At 45.2% G+C, this 24,296-nt stretch overlaps 1 protein-coding gene across 1 annotated transcript; it reads right to left on the bottom strand.

Moving 5' to 3' along the window:
- Positions 1 to 4,831: 4,831 nt before the first annotated feature.
- LOC310696060 (uncharacterized protein) lies at positions 4,832 to 12,051 on the bottom strand. Its single transcript, XM_083481213.1, has 4 exons — positions 11,794 to 12,051; positions 9,159 to 9,366; positions 7,763 to 7,821; positions 4,832 to 6,415 (listed from the first exon to the last, which is right to left on the bottom strand). The coding sequence occupies exons 1-4, from the start codon at positions 11,963 to 11,965 to the stop codon at positions 6,141 to 6,143; spliced, it is 714 nt and encodes a 237-aa protein (XP_083337339.1). The 5' UTR covers positions 11,966 to 12,051; the 3' UTR covers positions 4,832 to 6,140.
- Between the last annotated feature and the right edge of the window lie 12,245 nt (positions 12,052 to 24,296).

Genomic DNA, 24,296 nt, shown 5'->3' with positions numbered 1-24,296 from the left:
CTAAAGGCAGTGTGGCTCTGAATGTATTTGGCACACATTTTTACATCTCTTATGAAACCATTGGTTCTTCTGGCATGGAGAAAGTAAACGAAGAATTCTCTCTCTCTTTCTCTTATAACTCGTGGGCATCCAGTGACGCTGAATGTTGGAAGATTCTGGACAGATATAAAAAAAGGACTTCTTTGCACAGGGCCTTGTTAAACTATAGAATTCACTCCCATTTGAGGCAAGGATGGTCACCAATGTGGGTGATTTTAAAAGAGGGTTAGACAAATTCACAAAGGAGGTGGTTATCACTGGCTCCCAACCACAGTGGCTGTGCTCTGCCTAGACGGTCAGAGGCAGCAATGCTTTTGAATGCTAGATGTCTATGTAAGAAAGGGCACATGCCTGTGGTGGACGTGCCCCAAGGTAAAAGACTTCTGGGAAAGGATTTATAATGAGATGAAAAAAGTGCTGAAAAACACATTTATTAAGAAACCAGAAGCCTTTTTACTTGGTATAGTGGGGGGTGAAATCCCCAACTGCAGGATATTAAATAGAAAATAAGGTAGAGTTGTTGAAAAATAAAATTTTGAGGGCCTAAGATGGTATGCTGAGCTAGGAGACTGGAGGGCCACACCTGCTTGAGATGGCATGGACCAGTTTCCAAATTCTCTCTCCCCTGGTCTGCATCACAAGAATGTGAGAGGGCATTGCTGTAACAAATCTGTTTCTGGGTGGATGTGTCATGGGCCAGGTTTGATCTGGGGAAAGAGTGAAACTGTTTTCCCATGAGGAAGATTGAGGATGTTTTGAGCAAGAAGGGCAGGCAATTGAGCAAGCGAAACTCATGGATGGAAATGGGAGAAGCTGTGTGGGTAGAGATCAGCAAGCGACTTCGTTCCGTCCAATGAAGCTGAGTGTTGGAAGATTCAGGACAAAGAAAAGGAAGTATTGGTTACGAAGTGCACAGTGAAACTATGGAACTCACTGCCACAGGAGGCAATGATGGCCACTAACTTGGATGGCTTCAAAAGAGGAGTGGACAAATTCATTGAGAAGGCTTAATAGCATTGGCTGTGCTCAATACCTCTAAAGACCAGTTGCTGGAAATCATAGCAGAGGAGCGTGTTCTTGTGCCCAAATTCTACAGGCCGGTTTCTCCCAGGCATCTGGTTGATCACTGTGAGAACAGGATGCTGAATACCCGATTAACAGGCTCCTCTTATGTCCTTGTGTTATGGCTCCTTAATAGCCATAACAGTGGCTGGGTGTGGGAGAGAGAGAGAGAGGGAGAGGGAGAAGGCAAAGGCAGAACATTTGGTTCCATCAAGGGAGGTTTCATCCCATCATCTGACTGTGGCACAGCTATTGCTGAACAGGTGCTGGGGGAGAGAGGCATTACTCAGATGGTTAATGCTAGTATTTTTGGTTAATGGTTAATGCTAGTATTTTGTTGTGGGGTGTGGGAAGACTTCAGCAGTACTTAATGAGAGCTTCTTTCACTTGGAAACTCTTCCCCTAATCCTGAACGTGTGAGGGAACTGGCTGTGGTCCTTAAAATGTGTGGCAAAATTTGCATGACGCTTCTCAAGATGAAGGAGCAGCTTTTTGTCTATATTTGAATAAAATAGGACGCCATTTTGAATCGAGTTGGCCAGCTGAATTTTTCAGAATCACATTGATTTTAACCACTGATTTCAAAATTGTACTTTTTTTTTAATGTGGTTCCTTAGAATTCCGCTTTCCACTAGTCCTCAGTAAATTGTGTAGTGGAGCCTTCAGGATGATCGAAGTTGGAACCCATACCCTCTCAAGAGCACCTGGTTGAGTAACCCTGAGCTAAGATGAGGGAAGCTCCACAGCAGCTGACTAACTTCTGAGCCTGCTGTTGAAGACGCCTGATAGGAATGCAAGATAAAGAAAGCAGCACCTCCTCTGCGCATCCCAGCCTTTGGGATTTTCCCTTGTTGTTTACCTGCCTAGTAACATCACCTGAGAGAGGCAGACCTGTGAGAAGCTGCAGTTCTGGATGGCGCATTCACTTGGGCTACAACCCTGCACAGACATAAGACTTGTTGGGTATTTCCAAGTAAGATGTGCTTCTTTATCTGTGGCACAATCAAAGAAAAATCTATCCTGTTTAGGGGAAGTGACCACAAGGATTTTGTGGAGGAGTCTGGGATTGTTTAACTCATTGTCCCTTTTACTATACAGAGTGACACCAAATCCAGTGAGCTCTCCCTTGCCCAGAGTCCAGTCTGAGGGCCACACTTCCTTTGGCACATGCCAGTGTTGGGCGAGACAAGAGCAAAAGCAGGTGGCTCAGTGAAGTTTACCTTTGTGCAGTAGGCTTATTTCTATGCACACCCCTCTCTGTCTTCCACCCTGACAAGCAAGAGGCATTATCAGGTTTCAAATTCATATTCAAGGACTGCTTCTCTCCATATGAGCCCACCTGGACACTGAGATCATCCACTGAGGCCCTTATTCATGTGCCTCCTCCATGAGAGGGCAGCAGCACAAGAGCAGGCCTTTTCTGTGGTGGCTCCCCATTTGTGGAATGCTCTCCCCAGGGAGGTTCATGAGACACCTTAAGGCGCCAGGCAAAAACATTCCTCTTCAGCCAGACCTTTGGCTGATTTATATTGGATTGGCTTTGTTTTTATTTCTATTATGTATTCTGTGTTTTTTATATTGTCATTTTTTGTTGTGAAAATAATCAATCAATCAATCAATCAATCAATCAATCAATCCAGGCTGGCAAAAACACACAATGAGAGTATGAAACAGGTTCTCTTATTTCAAAAAAGAGGATTAGAGAAATTAATGAAAAGAAGATGTCTGTCGGTCTCTATTAGTAATGATAGACAAGTAGAGCCTCCTTATTCAGGAGCAGTTGTCAGGAGAGAACTCTTGCCATAACAACTCTTGTAGGCTTCAAGGAGGCATCCTTCATCCATGTGGGACTTGGGGGGTGGGGTGGGTGAGCATTGTCCAGGCTAGGGAAGGGAGCAGGCAAGACTCCCATCCCAGCTTGTCACTCGGGCCTCTGTGGTTACTTGAAGGATTGCCATTTTTCACATTTCCAGAGAGTTTCCCCATCCTAATCCAACTTTTGCCATGCTGGACTACAATTCCCATCAGCCCCAGCCAGTGCATGCTGCAAGGGTGGCGGTGCAGTCCAAAAATATCTGGAGGGCGCTGTTATAAGAATTCTAAGGTCTCAAATATACAACAAATGCACACATATCTTAATATATGAACCATGTGTCTGAGCAGGAGAGCAATCCTGAAGCCATTTTGACTCTCCCAATGACCTCTAATACTCCTCTGCAGTAAGGGAGGCAAATGGGGAAAGCCTTCCCATTGTCTTTTTGCTTACACATTCTGTTTTAAGGGCATATTTGTATATGAATACCAATCTAGCAGTTCAAAAGCACGTCAAAGTGCAAGTAGATAAATAGGTACCGCTCTGGCGGGAAGGTAAACGGCATTTCCATGCGCTGCTCTGGTTCACCAGAAGCGGCTTAGTCATGCTGGCCACATGACCTGGAAGCTGTACGCCGGCTCCCTCGGCCAATAAAGTGAGATGAGCGCCGAAACCCCAGAGTCGGCCACAACTGGACCTAATGGTCAGGGGTCCCTTTACCTTTTTAGGGTGAGCCTGTGACCTGAATTCAGGAACTAAAGTATTAACCATCACAAAAGAATGGCTAGGCTGCCAAGGTAATGTAATCAGTAACCTTATCCTGGCAGACAGAATTTCTGCTGTAGACTGCCTGCTATGATGTATGTATGATGATTTTGGGGTGGCCTTTGGCGAAGGGGTTTAGGAAATGTCAAAAGTCTTTAATGGTTCCTGCTCACTTTTGGTCAGGGTCTCTCCCTCCTTGGAAGGCGAGGAGGGAACTCTGTTGCAACAGAAAAAATAAATATCTGCCTTGCTTTCCACTGGATCCTGCCTCCATCCATTCTTCTCTGACTGATCTTGGACTTAGGGGACACAGAGTCCCATGGGGAGTTGGGCAGCAAAACCTAAACCCCAATTTTTACATCAGTGCCAGGTTGGCAAAGGACTCCACAATCAATCCTAAGTGTGCTTATTTGAAAAATAACTCCATCAAAACCAATGGAATCAATCCCAAAAAGTATGTCTGGGAGTATTAAAATATATCATGCTTTTCCTTTCAGAAATCTAACATGTGAGACCATTTCCACACCACCAAGAGGCACTTGGCCTCATTTTTGCTGCTGACCTCCCCTGTACCACAGTATTATTTTTTTTCTGGTGAACTGTACAGAGTTTTGACCAGTTGGATCCTCTTGCTGTTTCTAAAGTACACAGGGTAACAACTCCCGTTTGCCAATGTGCCGCTGAATGAAAAGGGTATAATTGTGTTCACTTCTTTTAGCACCCCAAGTGATCTGCAATATCCTAGTCCTCATTAAAATGGATCAGGCGTCCCGAGGCACCAATAAATCCCGTTGTTATTCTGCAGCCTCAAACGAATGTCAACATGAAGCAGGGGAGGGGAGGTCGGTTTCCTGGCTGAAACTGGCTTGGAAAAGTTGTTATAGCAAAAGAGGCAGCATTTGCCTGGGGGGCAGGAAAAAAACAACCAACCCATTCCAAAAAGTCATGACTGTGACTTTTAACGCTGGCATAAGTAAAAAGGGAGGATTTAACCTTGTTCTTTCAGAGACTTTTGCTCACGACCTTGAGAAGTATATAAACCAGCTGAAACTGAGCCACTAATGGGCTCCTTTTCTAACCCTTTGCGCATTGTCCATTCCTCACTCACTACCTTCTCCCCACCCCTGCAACACCCCCAAAAGAAGACCACAGTTATATATAGGACATTATGAAGCACTTTTATTGAACCAGGGTCTTTCAAATACAATAGATTTCCAAAATACATTTTCCTGAGGAAACACAGTCTGTAACAAAAGCCACTGGCAGCAAACCCAGCCTATCTTTCTGTGGAAGCCCACAATTAACCACCAATAGACTTGGTTCATCCTTCACCCCATTTTCCTCTCTTCATACAACCTATGGAGACAGTAGGGTGAGCACTTCTTAAGGAGCAGAGGAGTCATCCGAGTATTTCAGAGCAAATAAATATTTTACAGTCCATGGGGGTTGCCCTGCCAGCAGGGGGCTCATAATATACAGTAAATGAAGGGGCCTCCCTTAATTTGCATAACGTCTACTGATGGTTGTTTCAGAAGCTGAAGAAAGGGTGCAATTTCAAATTTGGCACATGGGCATTCGGATCTGTTTGACACATGGGCATTCGGATCTGTTTGGCACATGGGCGTTCGGATCTGTGTTCAAATGGAAACGCCGGGTTTTCTTTCCTCTATCGCGGAAAATAAAATATGGGAAAGGGGTGTGTGAATGTGTGGTGTCAGAATTTTGGAACAGCCTTCTTGAACTACATGGAGGTACAAAACGCTGCTTCCTTTGTTCGTAGTGTATAGTGGAGATTCTCAGTGGATCAGCCTTTCCTTCCATTCTGTGTCATCCAGTCAAATATCCTCCAAGGATAGACACCAGTTTCCTAGCACTTCTCTTTCAGAGAACTGGAAGAATTTTTTGAGGGGTGGGGAGGTGGGATGCACAGAAGGAACTGTTGAGACGCTTCCTTTCCTAAGGTTGCATCATTGTCCCGAGCCTGATAAAATAATATTAACTTAAAATATCTGGTCTTCCTACTCTTGCCATGGAAGATCTTAGCAGCACTGGATCCATATGCAACAGGCAGAGTTAAGTCTGTTGATTATTTAGCTTATTATTATATTTTTGTCCCCAAGGCAGGGGAAAAGAAGAAATAAAAAAGAGACAATGTTTGGATCTTGCTCCCAGCCCCCTAAAGGCATGAGCCCTCTCTCTTTAGACGTCTCTCAGTACAGCTACCTGCTGCCATATCTTCTAAGTCAGCAGCTGGGCTATAATAGGGATTGATGAAATAAATGTGCAAATAAAGATGCATAATGGCGTGGAGGGGAAAGAGAGTTGCAGGTGAAGGCGGGGAGGGAGGGATTTCCTTCTCGAGGAGACCAGCCACCCGCCCTTCACGTTCTGTTTGTAAGGGAAGGTGGCCACGCACGAGAGGAAAGTAGGGAATGCGTGTTGTGGGGATTCGGGATTCAGCTTAGGAGAGGAGCTTGAAGCCCAGCGAGATGGAGAGGAGCTGCAGGAATGCCAGGAGGAAGGAGCTGCCTTGAGCTGCAGAGGCCGAGCCTTTGGGACCTTGTGTCCACTGGTGGGAGGAAGCGAAGTTATGGTGGTGGGCGGTGCTGGCGTTGAGGAGGACGTGGGCATCGGTCGGGCTGCTGTGAAGCGTCGGATTGTGGGAAGCAGGGGTGCTGGTGTCAGGGCGAGGGGTGGCGGAGGAGGACACCGATCTGATGCTGGTGGTTGTTGTGTCTGAAAGAAACAAATCAGATTAGCCAAGCTGTTGCGGCTTAGCAGAGAAGGATCTGTAGGTGGACTGGGGTGGGGGGAAGGCCTGAGTTCAAAGCCCTCACATAAATCAAGGCCTGAGGAGGCAGGAAGGCCTGTGGCTCAGTGCTCTGCAGGCAGAAGGTTTCCAAGGTCACTTTCCAGCCTCTCAAGGCAGGTCTGGGAAAATACTGCCTGGCTGAAATCCTAGAGAGCCCTTGCCAGTGAGAGCAGTGTATATCAGCTTTCCCTAACCTGGTGTCCTTCTGATACCTTAGACTCCAGGTGTCAACAACTCCTATCAGCCCCAGAATGTAAGAATGCACAACAAGCCTGCTGGATCAGGCCAGTGGCCCAGCCAGTCCAGCACCCTACTCTCACAGGGGCCAGCCAGACACTTGTGTGTGTGTGGGGGGGAACCTGAAAGGTAGTAAAGGTAAAGGGACCCCTGACCATTAGGTCCAGTCATGACCGACTCTGGGCTTGCAGCGCTCATCTCGCTTTATTGGCCGAGGGAGCCGGCGTACAGCTTGCAGGTCATGTGGCCAGCATGACTAAGCCACTTCTGGCAAACCAGAGCAGCGCACGGAAACACTGTTTTCCTTCCCGCTGGAGCGGTACCTATTTATCTACTTGCGCTTTGACGTGCTTTCGAAATGCTAGGTTGGCAGGAGCAGGGACTGGACAATGGGAGCTCACCCCAACTGGGGATTCGAACCGCCAACCTTCTGATCGGCAAGTCCTAGGCTCTGTGGTTTAACCCACAGCGCCACCAGCGTCCCTTAGCCTGAAAGGTTTGCAGGAGCGCAACAGCACTCTGCCCACCTGCAATTCCCAGAAAAGTGATATTCAGCAGTGTAATAGCCAGCTCAGCAGCCTAAAATTTCTGGGGAAGCCTGGCGCAGATAATACTATATGGTTTGATGGTCTGCCAGTGTAAGACAGCTTACTAGGTTGTTTCCACCGGCTAAACAGGAATTGCATCAACTTCCCCTCCTGCCAATCTTTGAAGGAATTGCCCTGAGATTGGGATTGAAGTTGGGCTATGTTAGCCAATAGTAGCCACCTCCCCCCGCCATTGTTTAGATGGAAGAGAGTGGGTGGGATTGAAAAATGTTAAAATTGAGAGAGAGGTTTCTTTGGATGTTACATAAGAAGAGCTCTGCTGGATCAGGCCATTGGCCCATCAGTATCCTGCTCTCACAGCAGCCAACAAAATGTGTTCTCTCATGGGAAGCCTTCAAACAGGATCTGAACGCAACCACACTCTACCCATTTACAATTCCTGACAGACTGACACTGAAGGGAGACCTTGTTTTCTCACAAAATTACCTCTTGCCAGGGTCTGAGTTTGCAGCAGGGTTGTTCCATTGGCAAAGATGACAAAAGACCTGTTGGGAAACAAACAGAAAATGAGGATCATGAATGGTGGAGGAGAGAAGCTGTGAAATGATAGCCAAACAGCACTTCTGTTAAAAATGGGGGAGGGGCACAGTGATGCCCGAACCCCATTTTAGCTGGCATTTGGAGAAGAAAATAAAATAAAATAAGGGCTTCCTTTTCATTTGTGCCTGAGCAACTATGCTGATAACTTTTAGGAGCAAGCGTAGGAGATATGGATAGTTATTGCTAGTGTAATTTATCTGCATATGATCTTTCTTCAGCCAATTGGCATTTCTTGGTGATAATTGCAAAAAAAGGGGGGAAATGAATCTTAAGCTTTGCTATAGAACACTCAATATAAATTAAAGCAAGCATATCCATCAGACAGGCATGAGGTGGCAGGCTGATAGATGGCCCTATGGATAAAGTAGTGCCTCGTTACACAAAACCACATTTTGTGCCGTAAATTTATGTCGTACGTTTTGCACTTAGGAGTCACACAGCTCTCCCTGCCAGCAAGGAAACATCAGGCTTTGTGTCTAGAAGTGTTGCAACCTCTCCACAAACCCTTTGCCTAAAGCAGAAGGACTCCCAGGTGCTGTCCCCACAGCTCCAGGTAGGCCTGGTACAGATCCCCTGTCTTAAACTCTGTACGGCCACTGCCAGTCTGGGTAAGCAACACTAAGCTAGATAGACCAGTGGTTTGATTTGCTGTGAGACAGTTCCTATGAAAGCAGAGGATAATAAAATCCCTCCCCTCAAAGGAAAAACCAGACAATTCAAACAATTACTGATAATTCAGCCTTCTTGATTTAAGTAATAAATTTTGATGTCTTCTCATAGGAGAAATAAGCAAGTTCCGCCACTGTTATCGCTTACACCCCCCCAACTATCAGATAATTGCTCTGATTAGTTCCCCCAGTCTCACCCTTCCATTAAAATTCAGTTCTAACTTAGATTGGCATAGTTAGTGCCTTCTGGCCTTGCAGAAGAAGCCACCCCACTATCTGTGAGAAGCTCACATGTCAGGCATGAAGGCCATGGCCATTATCCGACATTTCCTGTCCACAGGGACCTTCCCTTTACACATGGAGCTTTTGTTTAGGGGCTGAAAGTGCTTAATAGACACAAATTTGTCCAAGCTTTTTGGGGAGGGAGAAAAATTCCTGCATCTACGTCACTGTCTCTCAATGCCGACGCCATTTTAGGAACCCTGAGCTGCTCTGTGGTAATTCAAGAGACAACTGTATTGAGAAACAATACATTCGTTGGTAGCGTGTGGCTGTAGACCCCTTGGGGCAGGGACTCTTCAGTGCAGAAAAGGCCCAGTGGTCAGGATTCTTACTTTATGAGCACAGATTCCATGTTGGCATTGGGGGCCGTCCAGCGAGTTCGGGTGCTGTTGTCGCTGGAGACGTTTTTCTCCACCAGGTTCTCGACGCCACTGCAGCTGATCGGTTTGTTTTCACTTTCCCACAGACCGCTGGAGCCGTCTTCAGACGGCACGGCTTGCAGGATGACGGAAGTGCTGTTGTCAATCCCAGTAATGGTGACTGCAGAGAGAGTGGGAGAAATCACATTTTTTACTGGGAAACACAGGGATGGGGGGCAGAGGGAGGAAAGACCTTGATGTGATGCTGGGAGAAAAAAATCCAGAAAGCCCACAGCAGGGGCAAAGGGACAAAGGGAACCAAGAAACTACGGAAAGGCAAAATCTCTGCATCATTGTGGCATGTGCCGTTGTGGCATCATTTGTACAAAAAAGCGAAGACTAACAGCAGCTGCTGTATTTAGCAATGGTGATCTGGGGAAATCCGAATCCTTTGTCTCACGTGGCCTTAGGCAATGCCCCTCTTAAGCATCTGTTTCCCTATCTGCAGTATGGGTGCAATAAAACTGACCTATCTTAACAGGGTTGCATTGGAAGGAGTACAGCGAGATAACACACACAAACAGCTTTAAGTTCTTCTTATCATTGCCGTTGATTTATTATTATTTCCATAGCTTTGTGTGTCGTGATTTGGATGGTTAGAATTCATGGAGCCTAGAAGCCATCTGAATCTTTTGACTAAATTTATTCAAAATGCGGTGGTTTGTTTTCGTTTTAAATCTTGCCTCTCCTAAGCTTGAGGCAGCTTGTGACATTGAGGGGAATGAGTGTAAATACAATATACCATTTCATTAGAAAAGAAGCAGGAACAGGAAATCTGAGCATATGATATACCGTATTTTTTGCACCATAACACTCACTTTTTTCCTCCTAAAAAGTAAGAGGAAATGTCTGTGCGTGTTATGGAGGGAATGCCTACGGGTGGCATGCCTACGGATTTTCCTCCTTTAAAAACTACGTGCGTGTTATGATCGGGTGCCTGTTATAGAGCGAAAAATACGGTACTTTTCTAAAGGGGGGAAAAAGGCACTAGGTTTCTGCTTGCCTACGTGCCATATTCTTCATTCGAGACCCCCAACTCTAAACCTCCTGGTGTATGGAGACTGGCATAAGAGAGCCAGTTCAGCGTAGACAGAGACCAAGGATCAAATCACCACTCAGACATGAAGCTCCTTGGATGACTTTGGTCATTCTCTCTCAGCCTAGACTACCTCACAGGGTTGTGAGGATAAAAGGGAGGTACAATCGGATATTTGAAAACTGCTGCCCTTGTCAGAGATCTGGACTTGGCTACTAGAGTTTCTTGCGCTGAAATGTGTGACCCTCATTGCAGCCACGGACAGCTAACCTTTTCATGCCTTCCTTCATCTTGCTGGACCAGGGAAACTGGCTAGCCTAGATGTCTCAAGAAGATGCTCTCCAACAGCCGCCTGCAATGCAGCTTATTAAATTTGGGCTTCATTAGTGAACAGCAAGCTTTCATTTGGGGAAGATAAAAACTGGGGCGTCGTCATCCCACACGGGGACTAAAAATAATATTTGGAAATGGCAAGGGTGACACACTGTGTTCCACCCTGGGTGGGGCTGTGGGTCAAATCCCTGTTAGGGCAGCTCAGTGTCTATGAGGTTAAATGGCACAGTAGTCATTGTGCAATAGATGCATGATCAAAATTGGGGGAACTCTTTCGGCACTAAAAAAATTAATACGGAATATGTTAGACCTGATTCTCAAGTGGTGTGAATATTTTGTTCCCTTCCAATATAATCTATGCTGCTTTCATATCATTTTGTCCTTCTGGGTATTCATTTAAAAATTATTCATTTATAATAAAATTTAAAGTCCACCATTTCTACCAAAGGAAGATTGGGTCCTTTTTCAGTTGAAATCTGTAGGACCTTTGCATTACAGTTTAGTGATAATAATTATTATTATTATTATTATTATTATTACTGCAGTTTTTTTCTGTGCAAAGACCATTATGGTCCCATTTTACAGATGGGAGACTGTGGCCAAGAGATAGTGGCATAGATCCAAGCCCATCCATCAGCTCCATGGCTGGCAGATTCACACCCTTTTGCCCAGCACTGACTTACCGGCTACTTCAGAGTTGCTCTTTCTATATCTGACATCAACTACAATGCCTCTAGAAAGAATAGATCCCCTAACACACTGTTAAACAATGGGTTGCATTCCAGATGTTGCTGGACTTCAGATCCCAACAGACCCAGCCAGCACAGGAATGAAGGCAGCTGCAGTCCAAAATCTGGAGGACACCACATTGGCTCCCTCTTCCTTTTTCTTTTGGTTTTGGTCATCCCGTAAGACAGTGCATCAAACCCCACAAATACCGTATCTTCCATCCCATGTCTTTTCTGAGCTTCTCTAGGTCACTGCAGCAAGGCTAGCTTAAAATCCCAACAAGCCCTGCATTCACAGGCTGGTGGTGAGACTGGGTCCACAAGGCAAGGGTGCCCCAAAATGGCAGGACACCCTTTGGATCCCACAGATGGCCAAAGGCAGGTTAGCTCTGAACACACAGACAGGAATGCCAAGACGCAACAGCAGCCCTGGAGACAAAGCGCAACTTACCTGTGTAGATGGCACTTGGTTTGAAATAAGAAGGTTCCACATTCAGCTTGTAAGCGCCCCGCGTAACGGTCTTCTTGACGATATCACAAGGCGCCTGCTGAAGATAAGCAGGCGAAACAAACAGTGCCCCAAGGAAGACAAGCTGCAACATGGTGGACTTGAAGCTAGGCATGATCAGGTTGGGTTTTTCTTCTCCTCTCTGATTTCTCTCCAGGATCTTCCTGCCTTGTTGTACCTGAGATCTGGAGAGGGACCATAACTCACAGGGCTATTTATACTGCCAGACAGATGCAAATTACCTTCCTTCCACACCCTCATCAGTGGGAAGTTTCACAGGGTGACACATTTTGGCATGTGCCCTCCCTCCTCTTTACCTGCCTCTGCACTTCAGCGTCTGAATGGCCTGTCTGGAGTAAGGGGGTGGGGAAAAGAGATTCACAAACCAACTAGGAGCAGGGAGGTTTCTGCTCCTGGTGTCTCACTAGAAATGTATGTGGGCATGTGCGATCCTGTCTTTGCATGCCATGTCTCAAGAGCCAGTCCTAGGAATGGATGGGGGTGGGAGATACCAGGTAACCAGGTGGGTCTTTGTTGTGGGAAGAGGAAAACGGGTGCTCTTTTGATGCCTGAAAGTTGGCTTCAAAATACCAGTCTGCATCCCCCACACCCTGGTCATTGAATCCAGATTTTCCTCTTCCAGGGAGAAACTGCTAAATTAAAAAGACCTGCTGACACCAACCCCATTTTTTGCATTTTCTCAGTGATCTGTTTTTAATATCAAGCTCCCATCAACTGAAGTCTTTGGGAAGTGAAAAAGAGGAAGGAAAAATTGCTTTTAATTTTGTTTTTAAGTTGTATTTCAATCAATTGTTTTTATATTGGGTGTTAGCTGCCCTGAGCCCGGTCTTGTCTGGGGAGGGCGGGGTATAAATAAAATTTATTATTTGTTATTATTATTATTTTGTTGTTTTGCTAACAATTACACACACACACACACACAGAGAGAGAGAGAGAGAGAGAGAGAGAGAGAGAGAGAGAGAGAGTTGCATGAAACTAAATTCTATGCAGAGTAGAGCAACTGAAATTAATGGACCTAAGTTAGTCATGTTTATTAATTTCAATGGGTCTACTCTGACTAACTTGGGCTACAACAATCTAGATATTCAGGGCATTCCAAAGGAATGCCACATGCGTTATCTTTTCGTCATACAACAACCTTGGAAGGAAGGTCAGTGCTATTATCTTCATTATTTACTTAAGGGAGGGGGAAAATGGTCACTAAAGGAGGACATGAAACAGTTTTAGAATATGAGGTTTAGTAAACTTCATTTACATTCATTTGCTTGTAATGGAACCAGTGCTTTTTTCTGGGGGTACGCAGGGGTACGCATACCCCTAAACATTTTGTGAATCTTTGTACTTTTGTCCATTTACTGTATTAATTTTCCCCAATTTGAACTATAAAATTGTGGTTTTCTTGAGTCAAAATGAGAGTACCCCTAAACATTTTTTTAGGGGGAAAAAGCACTGGGTGGAATATAATAGTTTTGAAGAAGAGAGTAGAGGCTGTTTTTGTTTTTAGAAGGGCCAGCACAGGTAATGTCACAGCAGTTGCATTCTTACAAAAAGGATTCCCTCCAGAGGAAAACAGGGAAGATGACATTTACGGGCACATCTGAAAACCGCAAAGCACAGGACTTCATTCCTACTTTGTACCAGGGGCCTAGTTTTTAGCACACTGAGGATGCAGAGGCACTGTACATTTAAAACACACGGGAACTGTAATTTTCCTCTCACAGAGCTATAATCCCCAGCACACTTAACAAGCTACAGTTCCCAGCATTCTTTGTGGAGGGAGGATGTTGTGTACGCAGCCTGGGACATGCTGACCCAGAGCCCTGTAGTGCATCTAGCTAACACACTCTCCTCTGGAGAAATATAGCTCCTCCCTTTCATGACCTTCTCCTCTGTCTCCCATCTACTTCCATAAGAAACGCCATACATCTGGTCAACAGTTCTATTGCTGACAGCTTCCTGCAGAGAGCTGGAACTCTGAGTGAAATTTCCATGACCTCCCAGCAGCTCAGACCCAAAACAGCAGCAGTTGGTTTGAGCCCACTGTGGCACCATGTGTGTGGTACTGAGGCCTTCTCAAAAACCAACGTAGCCTTGAAAACTAAAGCTAAAACGAAAACTAAAATTCCACAGTGGATTTCTAGACACCCGTCCCCAGAAGGTCCTAGTGGGAAGCCTGTCCAAAAGATCAGGAACTTTTCCATGACTTCATCCCAGACTTAATTACACCCTTCACCCCCTCCCTTCCTTTGAGGTAGATGATTAACTCCTCCGCTGGGTTTCTTTACATAATTGGTGACTTTCCATCCTATTCATCCTTCAGATACCCCCAGCCTCTGCCAAAGGCCAGTTCATGACACAGAGATGAGTCCCTGCTCTTCACCATGACAACCGTAGCCAAAAGCCGATTGCCAAATCACAGGTGAGGCAAGAGCTCAGGGAATGCAATTGCAGGCATCTTGCCCACTTAAAGGCTGCTCTGCAATCCTCCATTCCTGTTGCTTCTACATTCCAGTTCTTAAGCAGCCAGGAATATTACCCATGCTTTGCCTTCCAGGCATTGAGGGCAGGAATGATTCCCTCAGACTCCCGCCCTGATTTATGCATCAGCTTGTTTTGCTCAATTGCAAATGATTCAGAGAGAAGGTGGAAGGTGCAAAGGAGTACAAATAACTAAGGTCAATCACGGAGGGAAAGTCCCAGATTCCATAAGCACAGAGTAGAACCAGATGGGGGGAAAATGCTCTGGGATCAAAACACCAATTGCCCTGCTTTAAAAATAGCTCCCATTAGGACCGGGGCATCTTGGGCCAGTATTCCACGAATGTGGTTGGGTTAGCAGTTGCAGCAATCACCAGCTCATGTTCTTTATTCTTTAAAGAATCTTTATCAAACAATCAACATTAACTTACACAACAGTACACAATAACATAGTATATACAAACTACATACGCATGCTTTACAGAAAAAGAAGAGAAAAGAAGAAGAAAGAAAAGGATGAAAGATGGAATAAATAAAATAAACTTCCGATTATTCTCAATGTACTGTTTCTCATTTTGTTATTTTACACACAGTGCCTTATTATTATTTTTTGCTTTCCTAATTCTTTCCCAAGATATTCTGTTATTTATCACCTACTGTATATATTACAGCGGTTCATGTTCTGAGGGATTTATTTCATTTTTTTTTATGGGTCTAGAACAGGGGTAGGCAAACTAAGGCCCGGGGTCCGGATGCGGCCCAACCGCCTTCTAAATCTGGCCTGTGGACGGACCAGGAATCTGCATGTTTTTACATGAGTAGAATGTGTCCTTTTATTTAAAATGCATCTCTGGGTTATTTGTGGGGCCTGCCTGGTGTTTTTACATGAGTAGAATGTGTGCTTTTACAGTGGTACCTTGGGTTAAGTACTTAATTCGTTCCGGAGGTCCGTACTTAACCTGAAACTGTTCTTAACCTGAAGCCCCACTTTAGCTAATGGGGCCTCCTGCGGCTGCCACGCCGCCGGAGCACAATTTCTGTTCTCATTCTGAAGCAAAGTTTTTAACCTGAAGCACTATTTCTGGGTTAGCAGAGTCTGTAACCTGAAGCGTATGTAACCTGAAGCGTATGTAACCCCAGGTACCACTGTATTTAAAATGCATCTCTGGGTTATTTGTGGGGCATAGGAATTTGTTCATTTTCCCCCTCCAAAATATAGTCCGGCCCACGACATGGTCTGAGGGACGGTGGACTGGCCCACGGCTGAAAAAGGTTGCTGACCCCTGGTCTAGAGTCATGGCTCCCAACATGGGGCACACACCCCACAGGGGGACAATTTGATTTTTAAGGGGGGGCAATTTGAGAATGAGTTATTAACAGTTAATGGCCTTTCAGGCTTCCTCCACATGAATAGGACGTCACTTTTTCAATAATAAGAATTATTTGTCACAGGGGTGGGGGCATCAGGATTTTAGAGATGCTTAGGTGGGCCATGGCAAAAGGTTGGGAACCACTGGTCTAGAGCGCAAGCGGTCGCCCTGACTGATCCAAGCACCTTGTCCACATCCTCGCACCTTACCAACTGAAACTCATCCAACGCAACAGGACTAGACACTGCTCTGGACGTCTCTCAAGATTCATCTGCTGTAACAGTTGAGTCCTGGCAGATGCAAGTAATTTTATCCTCAAAATGCTTTGCAAACAAATCATTGTGAGCTACTGTCCGTTCTGCAACCTCCTTTGAGCCAGAGTGTAAGAGGTCTTGCATGACCCGGATGCAATACCTTCGTTGCAGCCTTCCTTGCCACTAGGTAGACTTGATGACGAGTGTTCGATTGCCTTTGACTGGAGTTTCCCTCCACTCACATTCAAGCTGCCTCCTAGCTTGTTACCTTGCTCTAAGCTCATGGGGTATATCAGGAATCCAAGCAGGCTTCACAATGCGGGAGATCATATCAATGGCCCGAGCCATTTGGGTGTTCCAGAGGTCAGCCAGGGATTTGACAGTAGTGCCAGTCATATCCGCCGGAAACCCCCCCAGAGCCACCTGGAAACCCATTGGGATCAATCAGCCTCCAAGGATGGAGGTTCTCCACCTCTGCAGAGGCGAAAAGGTGTTGAAAGCCTACATCTCAACAGGAAACAATCTGACCATGACAAGGGACTGATGTCAATATCTCCCACTTTTAGATCACTCTCTTCCTGCCACATGTGTTGAGCCAGTGAAATGTTGGGACAGCCCTGTGGTCATCATGGTGGTCATAAAGTCAGAGACAACCTAGCATTTAGCAACAGCAGCCGCAGACTGGAGGGCTGGCTGATAGGACAACCATAGTTCCCCAGGTTGGAGGAGGGGCGGCTGGCACACGGCACAGTCACTAACTGTCCTCTAGTAATCTCTAGGTTAGATTACTGCAATGTGTTATATGTAGGGCTGCCTCTGAAGGCAGTTCAGAAATTCTAGCTGACCCGGACCCTGGAGTCATTATCTGAGGCCATTCTTCATGTGCCTCCTCTGCAAGAAGTCCAGAGGGTGGCACACAGAAAAGGGCCTTTTCTGTGGTGGCTCCCTGCTTGTGAAATGCTCTCCCCAAGGAGACCTGGTGCCTTCATTATATATCTTTAGGCAGCAGGAGAAAACATTTCTCTTCAACTAGGCATTTGGCTGATTAACATTCTATGGTATTTTGAATGTGTTGGGGTATATGTGTGTGTTATTGGTTTGTTTTGCTACTACTTTTTGTGTTTTCATTTTGTATTTTCCATTTGTGAACCGTCCTGGGATCTTTGGATGAAGGGAGGTATACAAATTCAATCAATCAATCAATCAATCAATCAATCAATGTCTGTGCCATGTGCCCCTTACCCCACCTGTCCAACCTCCCACCCCATACGGCCTCCTCCTTTGAACCACTGTTATTGGCCACCCTCTGCTCTCCCCAGCTCCTCTGCTTCCAGACACATCTTCCCTCCCTCAATAATTACAAAGAACCACCCAAAAACCCAATACTCTGGTTTCTCTTCAGAACAACGACAACAAAAAAACCCCTACACGTATTAAAAACGGTTAAAACATTTGTAGCAGAGCCCAGGTGGAATCTATACACATATAAAAAATGCTGCGAAAATGCTTTATTTTAAAACGTTTTGAAAAATATATTGAATTTTGCATAGCTCACTGTCTTCATCTAGTGTCACATTTGTATATTGCACTTTAAAAAGGTAAAGGGCCCTTGACAGTTAAGTCCAGTCGCGAACGATTCTTTATAACACATTTAAAACGTTTTATTTGCAGCTGTGTAGCTGAGTCCCCAGTCTCTGCTTTGTCGCTGGTGCTGCAGCCAGCAGATGCAGATTGGCTGAAGATGCAGTCACAAGACTACTGTCGGTCTCAACTGCTGGGGCTGGCTCGTCTGATGGTGAGGTTCAGGAGATTCAAAGGGGGGACAGGGTAGCTGTAGATGGTGAGGGGACTGAAGTCTCCCTGGCATGGCAATCTCTCTTGCTCGCCTCCTTGCCACAAACAGCAGTTCCTTGGAAAACTGCTTCGACTTTCTAGACATGGAAAAAGTGAAAGTCTGGGTGAGCCTAGAGTTACAATTCTCAGAGTTCCGGAGAAGGAGGGCTGATTGTCAAACCACTCTGGGAATTGCAGCTCTGTGTAGGAAACAGGGAACTCCTAGCAACTTCCAGCACTCATAAACTATTGTCCCCAGGATACTTTGGGGTAAGCCATGGCTTTTCAAGATGGTATAACATTGCTTTAAATGTGCACTGTTGATGGGACCCGAGTTGCTTTTCGCTTTTGTTGTTTTGATTGTTGAGAGCACTCTTGCATGTTATGCAAGTGTCGCTGCTACTGAAAAGAGCCTTTCGTCAGGAAGACAAAGCCACAGGGCTTTGAACGAGTGGGTGTAAACCTGTCTTGCGTTGGTTCCTCTCTGGATTATTTGCAGCAGCAACCGGACAACCGGAACTGCGCGTTGTTTGTTGGTCTTAGTGGTTGTGCTATGGCAACATCTGAAGCTGCCTTCAGCATTAGCGGGCCATAGCTACCATTTATCAGATGGTGTGACATCCTGCTTAAGCAGTTCCCCTCAATAAACTGGTTCAGTTGTCCTCTGAGAGTATCATGAAGCAAAACGCTTTGGGCTTCTCAGAAAGCTAACTGATTCTTCTGCACCTTTGACATTTTATCTTCTTTTTGCTTGGGGCACTGGGGGCACTCATCCTTTGATTTTCCTGGCCCATATTTCCTGAGACAGTGATAATGTAGAATAATGACCTGCAACAAAATGTTGCAGTGTATGTCTACTACTACTACTACTACTACTACTACTACTACTACTGTTACTACTATTATTAGTGGGAAGTGCCCTGCTTGGGTATTCTAAGAAACTACTACTACTACTAAAAATAGTGAGTTTTGACTTGTGACACCACAAAATAATGAGCAAAACCATGTCTTTGTCCACCATCTTGATTCAAAATGGCGCCTGGCACCAAAACATCAGCAAAGACCCTCACCACCTCAGGAGACCTTGTGCTATGTTTAGCGAAGTTACCTCAAAGGCTTCCAAACCCATAGAAAACAATTGGATAGACAGAAAAACCATTTCCCCAAAGACAATCTATTATCTATCTTCTATCATCTATCATCTATCATCTATCATCTATCATCTATCATCTATCATCTATCATCTATCATCTATCATCTATCATCTATCATCTATCATCTATCATCTATCATCTATCATCTATCATCTATCATCTATCATCTATCATCTATCATCTATCTATCTATCATCATCATCATTATTATCTATCTATCTATCTATCTATCTATCTATCTATCTATCTATCTATCTATCTATCTATCTATCTATCCTATTTCTTACCTTCCTTACATGTCCTGCTACTGGAGACTTTGAGGTGCTTAATGATAAAAGGGGAAGATGAGGGGAACAAAAGGAAATAAACCTTGAGAAATGTCCTTTGGCTGAGATTAGCCCTTTACAGAAGTGTTCTAGAGGTCAGCCCTCTCCCGTTATTGTTTGCTCCCTGGAAAATACCCTGATGTTGGGCAAGATTGAGGGCACAAGGAGAAGGGGACAACAGAGGACGAGATGGTTGGACAGTGTCCTCTAAACTACCAACATGAATTTGACGAAACTGCGGGAGGCAGTGGAAAACAGAAGTGCCTGGCATGCTTTGGTCCATGGGGTCATGAAGAGTCGGACACAACTGAACAACAACAACAATGCCACCATTTAGAAAACCTGAGCACTTAATTGGAGGAAATGCCTCCTTTTACAAGCATTTGCACTCTTTCATTTGAATGGGGCCCCTCCCAAAAGAGCTTTCTGGTGGATCATCCTCAGCTGCTTCTGGCTAAACAGGGGTTTCCGGCTCCTAAATCTGCCCACCAAAACTCAGTCTTGTGTATTTCCCAGAAAACCACTCAGATCTTCCATTTGGCTTTGTTAAAAAGATAATAAAATGATGAAGGTCAGGATAACCACAGTGAAGCTGAAAGCTTACGAGAATTGATTTGCTATTCTGTTAAGATGTTATTTAATTGGATTTTAATATAGACTTAACTGGGCGTCATCTCTGCTTCCTAATTCTTTCCCCTGACCTGCCAAAACCAAAGGAAACCTGAATGTAAAGGACTATTCAAGACAGATAGATAATATAAGAGCAAGCTTGCGTTAATATATTTTACTTTAGTCCGGTTATTTAATTAATCAATTATATTTATGCTTTGGTTTTCAGCCAGAATTGGCTCCCAATGCAGCTTGCATTTAGAATCAACACAGAGGTATGATATAAAGAGTAATGTGATGGGTGTGTGTGTGTGTGTGTGTTTGGCAGTCGCTTTTGACCCCCATCCCAGCTGATGTGAGTTGTTGTCAAAAACCTCTGAAGGCCACCAGGCTGGCAAAGGTTCCTTTGGCATGAGGGATACCTCAGTTGGTAGGGCATGAGACTCTTAATCTCAGGGTTCTGGGTTCAAGTCTCACACTGGGTGAAAGATTCCTACATTGCAGGGGGTTGAACTAGATGATCCTTGTGGTCCCTTCCAACTCTACAATTCCATGATTCTATGAGAAGGCTGATAGAAACTTCTGCTTTCTAGTGCTTGGTGATATCTCCCAGTCTATATCCAAGTTTGACACCTGAGAATCCATTAAGCACAATTCCAGTTGCTGGAAACTTCACTGGGGGAGAGCGCTGTTGTGATCAGGTCCTGCTTTTGGACTCTCCAGGGATATCTGGTTGGCCATGGGCACGATCCCACTTCTCCCTTTGACACGTGGATTGCACACACATTTGTTGTCAGAACACAGGGATAATGTTTCTGAGAATTCTACATTGCTAAAGCAGGGCAAAGGGTTCTGGGAATTTCACGTCTCTAATTGTCTCTAGGATAAATACACAGGGCTTCTGTGTATTTATCCTAGAGACAATTAGAAGAATTACCAATAAAAGAAGAATAGAGGATGAAATTGATGAACTATGCAGAACTGGATAAACTAACCGGAAGAATTTGAAACCTGCTGGACCAGAGATTCACAGAAGACTGGTGTAAATTTACAGACTATTTGAAAAGTAATTGTGATGACCAGATTACGTTTGTAGGTTTGCAAGAAGTTTTGTGAAGTAAATTATTTGAATTATTGCAAAAATGGTTAAAGAGGTGGATTGTGAGTTAAGATAATTTACAGCAATAGGAATTTAAGATATGCAAAAGAAATGATAAAAATGGTGGATCATCAGAGGTGCTGATGGAAGTCCAAAAAGATTGTATAAGATGTGAAGTTCTGTGGAATGTATAATAATTGGTATGTTGAAATTAATAGGATAAATACACAGGGCAATTATTCCGCAGTCCAGTTCTGGAAACTGAAATATGCCATCAATAACTTGAAAGTCCCACCTTTCATCCCAAGTCTGTGATGGTGGGTTATGGATGCACTCTGTATATCCTCAGAAACCCTCCCATTCTTTTTATGTCATTGCTTCACATATTCCAGACCTGGGGAAGCAGGAAATGAAAAGAACCAATGTTCTAGGAATGCGCTGGCCCTCAGATGAACGCCATATGCTATTAAACTAATTTATTTATTTATAGAACCTTGTTGCTGTGTGTGACGTTTTGCACATTAGCATAAGGGGAGGGGTGATAGTGGTAATCCCACATCCCATGGGGATTAAAGTTCATTTGTGTCCGGATTTACTTTGCATTCCTGGACACCGTGTGTATTTTCCTTGACTAATCGCTTGAGGTGTGTGTGGTGTGAGCACAACGTTGGAATGGAACAACAACAGAACGCCCAACCCAAGTGGCATGGCAAAAGAGCGATGGGAGACTCTTCTGGATTGCACAAGAAGCACCAACATCTTCTCTTTGCCCTAGTTTTATCCCCAGAGGCAGTTTCACCTGATACTACAGCCTCACCTCAGCTGAGTCTAGAAGCTCCCTGGAGCATGGAGACTCCCAAATAGATACTGTCCCTGAGGCCAGGGCAAAAAAGAAGTGGAACCCCAATGAATGATCCCCTTTTTACTACATAAACTACAAGGATCCTTGTGGCGTCTTGATGACCAACACACTTTATTATGGCCTAAACCAGAGCTTCCCAAATGGGGTCCTGTGAGCTTCAGCCATAAGGGTTCATACAATCTGAATTTCCATTCAATTCAAATTGCAATGCAATAAAATACAAGATAAGAAATAAAAGAAGCAGCAGAACAACAACCCTACAGCGTCCAGCACAGTGCATTATAATGGCTGTAATAGGCACAAAAGGGACGCAGGTAGCGCTGTGGGTTAAACCACAGAGCCTAAGACTTGCCGATCAGAAGGTTGCCGGTTCGAATCCCTGTGACGGGGTGAGCTCCCGTTGCTTGGTCCCTGCTCCTGCCAACCTAGCAGTTCAAAAGCACGTCAAATTGCAGGTGGGCAGAGTGCTGTTGTGCTCCTGCAAACCTTTCAGGCTAAGGGACGCTGGTGGCACTGTGGGTTAAACCACAGAGCCTAGGACTTGCCGATCAGAAGGTTGGCAGTTCGAATCCCCGGTTGGGGTGAGCTCCCATTGTTCAGTCCCTGCTCCTGCCAACCTAGCCTTTCGAAAGCATGTCAAAGCGCAAGTAGATAAATAGGTACTGCTCCAGCGGGAAGGAAAACGGTGTTTCCGTGCGCTGCTCTGGTTTGCCAGAAGCGGGTTAGTCATGCTGGCCACATGACCCGGAAGCTGTACGCCGGCTCCCTTGGCCAATAAAGCGAGATGAGCGCTGCAACCCCAGAGTCGGTCACGACTGGACCTAATGGTCAGGGGTCCCTTTACCTAATAGGCAGAAAAATCATTAAGTGGCCTGCCAAGGCGATCAGCAATTTTCAGGTGGCCCATGGCAAGGAACTTTGGGCATAAACTTAAGTGGCTTAGAGTCCATTTCATCAGATAAGACTTGGTCACATCCACACAGCACATTTAAAGGATGTTCCTCCCACCCCCAGGCAAAGAATCCTGAGCACTGTAGTTCATCCTTCCCCCTGTGCTACGATTCCCAGCATGCACAACAAACGACAGTTCCCAGTATTCTTTGGGAGGAAGTTTTAATTGAATAGTGTGTGTATTGCCACGGATGCAGTAGTACATTTCTCTTCATCTAGTGCCGGGTCACAGCCTGATCTAAGGTGGACTTGTAGTAGCATCACAACCACCTTACAAATTCATCGTAGAAACAATTAATAAATGGGTCCCCAAATTACATGTTTGGGATAAGGGTAGATGAAAGATGGCCCTTGGGTCTGAAGAGGCTGGAGGCTGCTGCTACAGCATATGGTGTAGTGGTTAGAGTGGGAGACTTGGGTTCAAATCTGCACTCCAGCCATGAAACTCTCAGGGTGCCCTTGAGCCAGTCACCACCTCTCAGCTTTATCTACCTCTCAGGGTTATTGTGAAGATAAAATGAGGAGGGGGAAGAAAATCTTCTTCACTGCCTTGAAGAAAGGTGATGTAATGGTTCAGGATTGCAGACGCAAGAGTCCAGGAATGTATTATTACCTTATCTCATAAAATTAAGAAACAACATCTAATAAAGGGGCAATTATAACAATGAACATACAATCATTCCACAGTTCCCAACTCCAATATTGGTTACTCATTTAACCAACGATGGTTAATGATGTCAGATAACTGCTGCGGAGGCTGGAGCGGCTTCTGTCTCCAGGGTCTTCCAGCTGGTCAGAGTTTACTTTCTCCTCTTGCCTAGTCTAGCAGCTCTCTTCCCTCTCCCATTGTCCTTCTTCACCAGACCTCTCTCTTTAACTTCCTCTCTTCTGATGGTGGCATAGCGGCCCAGAACATCCCAGCTCCAATCCCTGGTGTCTCCAGGTAGGGCTGGGAAACACCTCTGGTTGAAACCCCAGAGAGATGCTGCCAGCAAATATAGAGAAGGGTTGGGGAATGTTGTTCAGGCCCTCAAGGGCCACGTCCCCTTCTGGACAACCTCCCGGAGGCCACATGCCAGGGATGGGCAGGACCAGAGGCAAAAGTCCATGGAGAAAAGAATGGAAGGCTTACCAGTTTCTACACATTCATACACCCCTCTTTAGCCTACCTCCAGGCAAGCAAGAAACATTGTCAGAGTGTCTGCAAATAGGGTGTGTGGTCTGGGGAGAGTTCTGAGGGCCAAATAGAGTGGCCTGGGGCCCGCATTTGGTCCACAGTCCTTAGGTTCCTCACCTGTGGTGTTGACAATTTTGTTTTAGGATTGCCAACTATCTTGTATAAGACAGGATTGTCCCATACAGTATTTCAATGTAAAATGCCAAGTCCTTTATTGATACAGTTTTGTCCTGTATTTCGGGTCTTCTCTCTCTCTCCTAAGTTAGGTGTCAGGGAACTGCCATCGGAGGAACAGGTGGTGGAGGGGCTCAG

This window comes from Podarcis liolepis (genome assembly GCF_965112155.1).
Source record: "Podarcis liolepis genome assembly, chromosome: 16".
NCBI lineage: Eukaryota > Metazoa > Chordata > Lepidosauria > Squamata > Lacertidae > Podarcis > Podarcis liolepis.
This window is presented reverse-complemented; position numbering and strand designations above follow the sequence as displayed.